Below are 9,715 nucleotides of genomic sequence, written 5' to 3'. Positions count from 1 at the left end.
TATCAAACTTTTACTATCAAATTAGGTACTTTTTAAGTTACCAAAGCAGGGCCGATTTACCGAATAGGCACGGTAGGCACGTGCCTAGGGCGCGAGGCAATTGTCATTTTTGGGGGGCGCCAAAAAATTGGAAAATAACAAAAATTGTGGCTGTATTTGCACGCGATCGCGGTAAACTGATAATCCCTCGCGGCCGTGTAGACATCTTAACAGTCTCCCGCAATTGTGGCAAGATGTTAATTTTTCCTGTGGTTGTGTATACGTCATCATTGTCCGTCTCCCGCGATCACGGCAAAATTCTGACTATTTTCGGCGGACGTGTGGACAGCATAATTGTCGTCTTCCTTGATCGCGGCAATATATGAACACATCCCGCGGTCGTGAGGAGATTATCACCGTCTACCGCGAATGAAGCAAAATTCTAACCTTTTCCCGGGGTTGTGTGGACATTATCATCTTCTTGCGTGATCACGATAAAATTCTGATAATCCCTCACAGCCATGAAGACATCATCGCCTCCCGCGGTCGTGAGGCATTGTGATCCCCTCCCGCCATTGCGGCAAATGGTACTCATCTCCCGCGGTCGTTTGGAGGTCTTCATCGTCTTTTGCGAATGAGGCCAAATTCTGATCTTTCCTGTGGTGGAGTGGACATTAACATCGTCTTACGTGATCGCGGTAAAATTCTGATCATCCCTCGCAGCCGTGTAGAAGAGCCATCATTATTGTAACTCCCGCGATCCTGTAGACATCGTAATCGTTTCCCGCGGTCGTGAAGACATCGTAATCGTCTCCCGCTGTCATGAAGACATCGTAATCGTCTCCCGCGGTCGTGAAGACATCGTAATCGTCTCCCGCTGTCGTGAAGACATCGTAATCGTCTCCCGCGGTCGTGAAGACATCGTAATCGTCTCCCGCTGTCGTGAAGATATCGTAATCGTCTCCCGCGGTCGTGAAGACATCGTAATCGTCTCCCGCGATTACGGCAAACTGTTAATAATATCCTGCAGTCATGTGGAGATCATTATCGTCTTCCCCGATTGTGGCAAATTTCTGACTGTTTCCCGTGGTTGTGTGGACATTATCTTCGTCTTCTGTGATCGCGGCAATATTCTGATCATCCATCGCGGCTCTGTATATCTTATTATCGTTTTGCGCGATTGCGGTGAAATCATGATCATATCCCGCGGTCGTTTAGACATTATCATCGTGTCATGCGATCGCGGCAATATTCTGACCATCCCTCGCGGCCTTGTGGAGACATATTATCGTCTCCCGTGGTCACGAAAACGTCGCTGTTGTCATGCGCCATTGCGGTAAATTGACAATTCCAGGTAGAAATACAAAATTCATGCATAATTTCGGGTTAAAAAAATTCCCGCTTAATTCCCAGATTTCCCGGTTGGTAGTCACCCTGTTATATATATTGCAAAGGGGCGCTAGTATTTTAGTTGTGCCTAGGGCGCTGACATAGTCAAAAACGGGCCTGTACCAAAGTGTTTGTTTTTCCAGTGCTGTTTGCGGGCTACATTCGTCATGCGCAGGTGCGGGAATACTCTCACTGTCGCCCTACCACAGGTCCCAGAAAGTGTACGAACCTACTCGCTACGACTATCGGCTTAGTATCTGTCATCGGACTATTCATTGTTGCCAACTGGCAGATGACTTCGGCTATTCGTGTTCACTACTTTGGATCTCAATGCTGCTTCTATGGAGCCAACATATATTTTATTTTCCAGGTTTGTTGACTTCAGTGCATAAATGATTTATTGTGAGGGATACAGTAAAACCCCTCTTAATTGTATCCTGTGGTACCGAGACTAAGAAAGTTTACTGTACTGAATAGACAAATTCCTTTAAAATCATTGCAAATTGGAAAATTATAATGGTATTTAATTTAGATAAACCAGTGTTCATATAAATAATAATAGATATATAGTATAATTGTATTTGCAGAATATCTATACCGTATATTACTAGAAAACTGGGGCTCATAAAAAACATGTTGTAAAAATACAAAAAAAAGTTCCATGTGCCAAAGGTTCGATATAAATTTCTTGTATGATCGCATCAAGTGTTAAATAAAATTTACAGGTATTTAAGGTATAAATTTTGTACTTGTTACCATTGGGCTTTCCTTCCAAATGTCTTTAAAATGTTAATAACATATAATTACTTCTCTATAAGAAACAAACATTGAAGATTAACAAGAGCTAAAGAGAGTCAAGAGTTAACAGTAAAATGCATTTTTAAATATTTACAATTGAGAGTAATGTTACATTGTATAACGTATAGATGATTTATTAATTCCCAATGCATCATAAGACTACAAAGAGTTGCCCAACAATACAATTAGATGTCTTACAAATTTAAAATTTAAGTCAAATGAGAAAATACAACTATTTGTAAATTGGTAACCAGTATAGGCCTATGATCAAATAGGTTTACTTTCCCTATAGGTAGTTTAAAATGTTCATATGGTCATGAATCAGGTTGAAGATTAAAGAGAATGTTAATTCCACTGTCTTTTAACAATATTAAGGTTAACTGGCTGCATGCTTAAAAACAGCTACATATATAAGTAAGGTACAGAGGAAACATTCAATGGTACACTTTAAGTGGTGTGTCTACACTAGTCACTGGTGTTTAGGGAAAGCCAAACACCACCCTTGCCCTCATTTACTACAATGCTTGTCATGGTGGAGGAAGACCCTGTGCCCAGTGTAATAGGAATTTCCCCACAAACTCGCCACTTGGGCTCTTCCATGCTTGTAGCAAGTACATTTTAAGCACAACATACCAGAACGGGCCGTCCCATAAAGAGGTTCCCTCTGTACCTTACTTCTCTGTGATCTATGGTAACAATTTCAACTACTATATCTTTCTGTCAGACAGTGTTCTCCTTCTGGATGGCCCCACAGCTCAACTCTCTACAGATATTCGTACTAAGGGCTCTACTCAGTTTGCTCATGGTCTCCCTCAACATAGGCACCAATGTTTGCAACTACATGGCCTGGAAGCTATATAACAACTTCAACCCAAGTAAATAGCGTGTCTTAACTTATGATAGTTTCAGTATAGAGTACCCTACCCCTTAACCACGCTCGCGGGGGTATGACATACCCCCGCGTATGTTAATTTTGTCATAATTTTACAAGTATGGTGGCAACCGTGGTAAGCATAACAGTATCTGCCTAAAATAGTACCATACTATCATCTGGCCGCAGAGTTGTTAGTCTTGACCGAGTCATTGACCTATTTCCTATATTATCACCACCCTGGGTCTGGCATACCCCCACGCGCATGGTTGTGTTACCAGTACTATGTTCATTAGGGGGTCTAGTGTACCCCGTGGGCATAGTAGTGTCTCAGTTTTATTATCATAATTAGTATTAATATAATTTATTGATACCAAAAGTTATAAGTATTAATAACTTTATAACTTTATCATTACATAAAGTTATAAGTATTAATAACTTTATAACTTTATCATTATAATTTTTATAGTATTGAAAGTTTGCCAAACAAACTTAGTATCTGCAAACCAATTGGATGGAAATGTTCAACCATAGAGTCCACTGATCTAGCCTCCCAGTGCAAAGGCACTTCTGCCTTGATAACCAAATTTGCCTTGGACAAAAAGACGCCAAGACCAAATTCAAGTGTAAAACCTTAAGAATCCAATGTTCCGGGGACAAATTTAAAATAATTGTGAAGTGTGTTTAAAAGTACTTCTAAACCAACCACTGGACGAGGATGTTTGAAAAAAAAAACATACACTACCTACCATAGAATTTTTTAAATTTATCAATTTTTTTTACAGTATTTTCTACAAATTGGAAAATGTAATTTATGAAATATTTACTGTTTCCATAGTTTTATACAAATATAATACTTTTGTGAAATTAAAAATAACATTTGTTTGCAATAAAACTTGTTTAACTACAATTTTTCCCTCTCTAACACCATTATTACATTTCATGATGAAAAAATTAAGGGTTCAAACTATTATTTTAAAATCAATAAATTAAAGGATATGGTAGGATCATAAAATGTACATAACATCATGAGAAAATGAATATAGATTTGAAGTCTAAAGTTTAAAGAGCTAAATATAAAAAAGCCTTTTTCATACCCATTTTTATTTGAGGGTCTGTTAGACCCCCGCACGCGCACCAGCGCAAAAAAAAAAGAAAAAAAAACAAGCACATGTGCTTAAGGGTTAAGTGATTCTAGGTTGAGTAACCTAAAAGTTAAGTTAAAATGGGCAACTAAGTAAACCTTTAAAATACTTGAAAAACTCTGTGATTTTTCTGGCTTTATCTTCTTGTGTGGTGAATAGCAAAACTTTTACATTGTTATAGCTATGAGATGGAATGAAAGTCTCTAGATAAAATCTGTGCAAACCTTGTATTAATGATATATACATATAAATGCATTAAATGCCCTATAACTGAAGTCACAAGATGGTGCATTTTAAATCTAATTAGGTGTTATTAAGCACAAAAAAGACTAAAACTCTCACAGAATACACATAGTTGATTCTTTACTTGACCTACATAGGTTTCGATTAGATACCTTACTATTACTTATTTTAAGGACTGAAAATTTAAAGATTACATTTATTTGTGCATTGGTGTTAGAGTGGAAAGAGCTATTTTGATCACAACTGTGTTTGAACTTGGTACATATCTTCAACCTTGTATTTCTATTGAATAATTTTTACAACCAATATTTTATTTGCACTTTGTATGTGTTAAGGTGTATAACGCAGAATAAATTATTTTGTTGTATTTTTATTGAGTTTGAGGTTTGGCTTTTGTTGGCCTTGTCTTAGTGCATTACCTAACATTTCATAGGATAGGAATTGACTAAGCAAACACAATTGAACTATAAGTCTATCCTCCTAAGCCTTTAGCATTCACACAGTGTTTAGCTACTTTGTAATATTGTAAATACATGCAATCCTCTCTTGATATAATTCTTCACCTATTCCCTGGGTTGACATAGACACAAGCTGTTACTTCATACATTTATTACAATCTTTATCAATACTTTACACAGATTCCAGTTACAAAGACCATCTACTGTGGAACCCTACAGACCCAGGCTATGGCTGGCACTTGGCCTACACCATCATGGAGTGGTGTTTAATGTTAACTCTCTCTCTGGCAGTTCTCTCTTTCTTCCCCGATTTCCAGAGGATTAAATTGGAAGAACCAGCAATAAAGGTAGAAACAATATGTACAGCACATAATGAGTATAGTCATCAATTGAAAATGTTGATAGTTTTTCAGTATTCCAACTAATTTTTATTTGACTGCTGAACATTTGCTTTGTTTATCTGCCATCTTGTCATGTTGTAGTTCTTTCTTAGTTTAAGTATCCCTGATCTACTATGATCAGAATTAAGTTTTCAAAATGTCATGAAGCTTAGTTTATTGATCTATGTGGAGTAATGGAAAATATCTGCAATGAGCCTGCAAAAACTTGCAATTAGTAACAATGGATTTTAAACAAGTACCTATATACTTAAAAAGAATTCAAAATTCTTGTTGTTTTAACACCCAAGGTATAGTTACAACCTTTTACAATAAACAGCACAGATAAACTAAAATAGATTCTATTTACAATTTTGTTAAAAAAGTCTTATTTGCATTTCACTTAGGAAAATGATACAGAGAAATGATTAAGTAAACAAAAACTAGAAAGGTGAAAGTTTGGAGTGACTATCTTTGAACAATGGACAAAAAGTGCTTAAGCATATATATGATATTTTGATTGTTCTATTATTATGTTTGTATTTATTGAATTTAATTGAAAATTAATTAATACACTTTGTGCAGATGAAAAGGCTGTGGAAAGATGAGCGGTCCAGCACATCAAGAGTATGAGTGGTTTGGTCATAAATAAAATGTATATAATAAATATTAGCAAGTTTTGTATTTCACCGACTAATTATTTGCCCACAACTAAAATGCATCACAGTGCAGCCGTTCAGGCTCCTTACTAACAGTTGTGAGTGTTGTCTTTTAAATATCACTAAAACAGGTAAAACAATGATATACAACAACCTTAGGACAAGAGTTAAATTGTAGCTGTGTCCTATTAATTATAATTCTTTTGGCTATCTGGATAATCTCTCTTCCTCTTCTAAAACAGCTTGTAGGTGTGTGATATAATCCTCAACTAGGACATCACTGGGGTTTTCCTTATTTATCTGATTGCTTGTCAGACATAGATCTGCATTACATGCAGTCATGCAGTGAACTCTGGAGTTTTTGTTGTATTTTTGTCAACTTGGTCTAAGGAGCCAAAACACATTTGCACAGTTCACTTAAAAATATTGGTTTCTTATTGAAGTGTCCTTTATTCCTGTTAATGTTGATTCAAAAAGAAATTATCATGAAACCTGGATAAATAACTGTTTTTATATCAAAACACCAGTACATATGAAATAAGAAATAGAAAGGTAAATGAAATATGGCATTTTTTTTACAAGTTTATCCTTTCAGTCACTTATAGTGATAATCTTAACTAACTCTTAACTATTTGGAATTGTGTATGCTGCTAATTCTGGGTTCTGCTACATTTTTTTTGACTTTCTTAGGTGATAATTATAAATTTTCTTCATTAACTGTAGTTTTTTCAAATTTATATTTCATACTATTATACATTACGTACTCTGTGTGCTTACTATTATTCACGAAGTTTAAGATTTTGGTGGCGTTTGTTATAGGAGATATCAAAGAGTACACTGCTTTTGGAGGAAGTGGTTCTAACCCATATGTTTTGTGGGGTAGTTGGGTAGTCCAACGGGTTCCTCCTACATCAAAGTTCGATACGCTAACCACAACGCCAGCCAGGGGGGAGCGAGCTGGTGTAGTGGTTAGAGCGCGGGACTTCAGTCCCTGAGGTCCCGGGTTCGATCCCCGCCAAGTCACCAATGGATTTTATCTAAGTGATAATGCCGTAACCCCTAGGTCTAGCCTGAAGTAATGTGAAAAACAATCCCAGGCTCGTGCCTAGCGTCCTTCCTAGGAAAAAAAAAAAAAAAAAAAAAAAACCACAACGCCAGCAACACACCCAAAATCAATGTACATTGTAAATTTATTATATTTGATATTTATTATTTATATTTAAAGGTATAATTTAGATTTAATTATATCATAGCACATTAAGCTAATCATTTTACAATTAGCTTTGTAAAATGAAAAGGACTTATTTTTCCTTAGCATATTATTAGGTATATTACAAATTTATACTTTTATTGCTGACAAAAATTACAGAAATCAAATGAACATAAATCGGTAATTTAACAAATCACTCGAAAACAAAAATTTGCCACACATTGTGTGTGATTGAGCCAATTATTCCTCCCTACCTTCAAACCATTGCATTAACATTAACATACCGAGGCTGTTAAATGGCACTGTAATGATCATGACATAGGGATTCTGCTTAATGAAGGAGAATATGAAAGTCAAACCTGAATGAAAGCCAGCCAGCATTAACTATATTGTGTGATGGTCAAGGTCACATGACAATCAGGTCAGTTGTGCAAGTGCAATCCTGTGTCCTGCCAAGGCCAAGGTCACAGCAGCATGGGAACTCAGGATCAGTCTGTATCTTCCTGCTCACGTGCTACAGCTGCTGCTAGTACTATCTCCAGCTAATCCCTTCCCCATCTAATACTATCCCCAGCAAAAACCATACCCATGTTAATACCCTCCAACTAATATCATATCATCCACCTAATACCAGCCACTACCATTGACTTAGATACAAGATTATTTCTATCACACCAGTTTTATTTTAACAATAAGGGGTCGCAAAATGAGTATTTGCATTTTAAATTGTTGAATTTCCCCCTATCTACCCTGAAAGAGGGAGGGGGGCAAAATTTTGATTTAGAGCAAAAAGCTAGAAAAATCATCATAAAATGATATGTTGAAGTTGCAAAATTGTATCTTAAGCTGTTAAATTTGTTAATTTATTTATGGGTGTGTAAAGACTTTTTCAACACTCTGTAGTATATTAATTAGTTAGTATATTTTTAATTTATTATTTCTAAATCCACCTGGTCTGATCTGATGCCTGAAGGTCAACATTTTTGACTCTACCTGAGAGAAATAAAAAATGTCAGACCCCGACCTAAGACCCCTAATAGTAGGCCTATTACTAAAAAAATAATAGACTTATTTATTAGTGAGTCTCCTAGGTCTTTTTGCTGATCGGATTGATGGAAACAAAAGGTAAATTCATCAAGTTGAAGCAATACCACGTGTACTTATAAACTCATAAAAGTTCCAACCTTCCGAAGAATCTGAATATAGAGAGGGGCCTCTCTGGTGAGAGCCGCCAGGACATCATAGATTCGAAATACGGCCCTGCTCACCCCCAAATAATTCTACCCCCAGCAAATACCATCCTAAGGTAATACCATCCCCAGCAAGTACTATTACCAGCTAATACTATTCCCAACTATTATCATCCCCAGCTACAACTAACTTATCTTCCCTAGTTTGTGGTACTAACCTTATAATACTACTCCAGTTTATAGTATCCCTTGTTAATACTATCCTCTACCCAGCAAATCATATTCCCAGCTGATCATATTTGGCTATGATCCAGGAATTGTTTGTGGTCTATAGTATAATTTTTGCAAATTTCACAACCAGAACTTTAAATTACAATAAATGTCAGGCGTACATTTATATATATAAATATATTTTTGAACTAATTAGCAAACCATTCATTGTTAAAAAGTGTTCACCCTCAATCGCATTCCAGAGAGGTATGGAAATGGTATTATGTAAATATGAGTTTTTGTACCACAGAGATATTATTTTATTTATAGCCGTTATTTTAGCAGTACATTAGCTAAAACCGTTCCCCGCATTGCCTTGGCCCTCCTCTACGTAATAAATGAAAAACTATACTACCAAGTATGCTTTGTTGACATTTTAGATTTTGAAGAAAAAATATTCTATCGATGATACAGAGTCTCTCAATCACCTTTTTGTCTTAATCAATTTTGAGTTTAAAAAAACACCAAAGTAAGTACTAAGTATCCAGCAAAATAATTGTTTATACTTCTGCAATAAAAATATAAAAAATTATGATTTTCTTCTTACCTCATCAGGAGAAAATTTTCATTCGACAATATTACTTTATTGGGTTATTTGACAATTAGTTTCTTTTACATATTTTAAAGTGCCATATAATGCCACTTCGCCCATTAGTTACACAAATAACTATAACTATTTTACCTACGACCGTAAACTGAGCCATTTCAGTTCAGTTCTTAGAATTGAAAAGTTCCACTTAACAGCTGTTTACTTTCATATCAACATAGTTTCATTTCATATCAGCATAGTTTTTATCATATCAACACGGGTAACGGACCAATGAGGTTCAAGGATTGAGAGAAAAGAAGTACAATTGTAATACTTCAATGTCAACTAATCAGCTGATCAGTTGACAATTTTAATTGTTGATCCGGCTTGTTCCTGTTGATACTCGCGTATTCTTAACCTAAGTTGGTGGAAGTTAAATAAAGGTTGATCTTAAAATATCAGTTAGTGAAAGTGATGTTGACGAGATAGAAATGAGAGCACAATTGTTTTGCCACCAAAATCAAAACAAAGGTACCATATGCAATTACATACCAGCAATTCATTAAATGGACGAAACAAAATAAGGTTAAATTGATA

General features: G+C 35.8%; 1 protein-coding gene across 1 annotated transcript in view; it reads left to right on the top strand.

Annotated features, from left to right (window-relative positions):
- LOC128999032 (DNA damage-regulated autophagy modulator protein 2-like) overlaps positions 1–5,937 on the top strand; it is a 12,204-nt gene extending 6,267 nt beyond the window's left edge. Inside the window, exons 5-8 of the mRNA XM_054425389.1 lie at positions 1,512–1,738; positions 2,891–3,041; positions 5,064–5,230; positions 5,846–5,937. Of these exons, the coding sequence (XP_054281364.1) occupies positions 1,512–1,738; positions 2,891–3,041; positions 5,064–5,230; positions 5,846–5,893 (593 nt within the window). The 3' untranslated portion in view covers positions 5,894–5,937. The remainder of the gene's footprint in view (positions 1–1,511; positions 1,739–2,890; positions 3,042–5,063; positions 5,231–5,845) is intronic.
- Positions 5,938–9,715: the final 3,778 nt, after the last annotated feature.

This window comes from Macrosteles quadrilineatus, unplaced genomic scaffold, assembly GCF_028750875.1.
Source record: "Macrosteles quadrilineatus isolate MER2022 unplaced genomic scaffold, UCM_ALF_1.0 Scaffold_7__1_contigs__length_78375512, whole genome shotgun sequence".
NCBI lineage: Eukaryota > Metazoa > Arthropoda > Insecta > Hemiptera > Cicadellidae > Macrosteles > Macrosteles quadrilineatus.
This window is presented reverse-complemented; position numbering and strand designations above follow the sequence as displayed.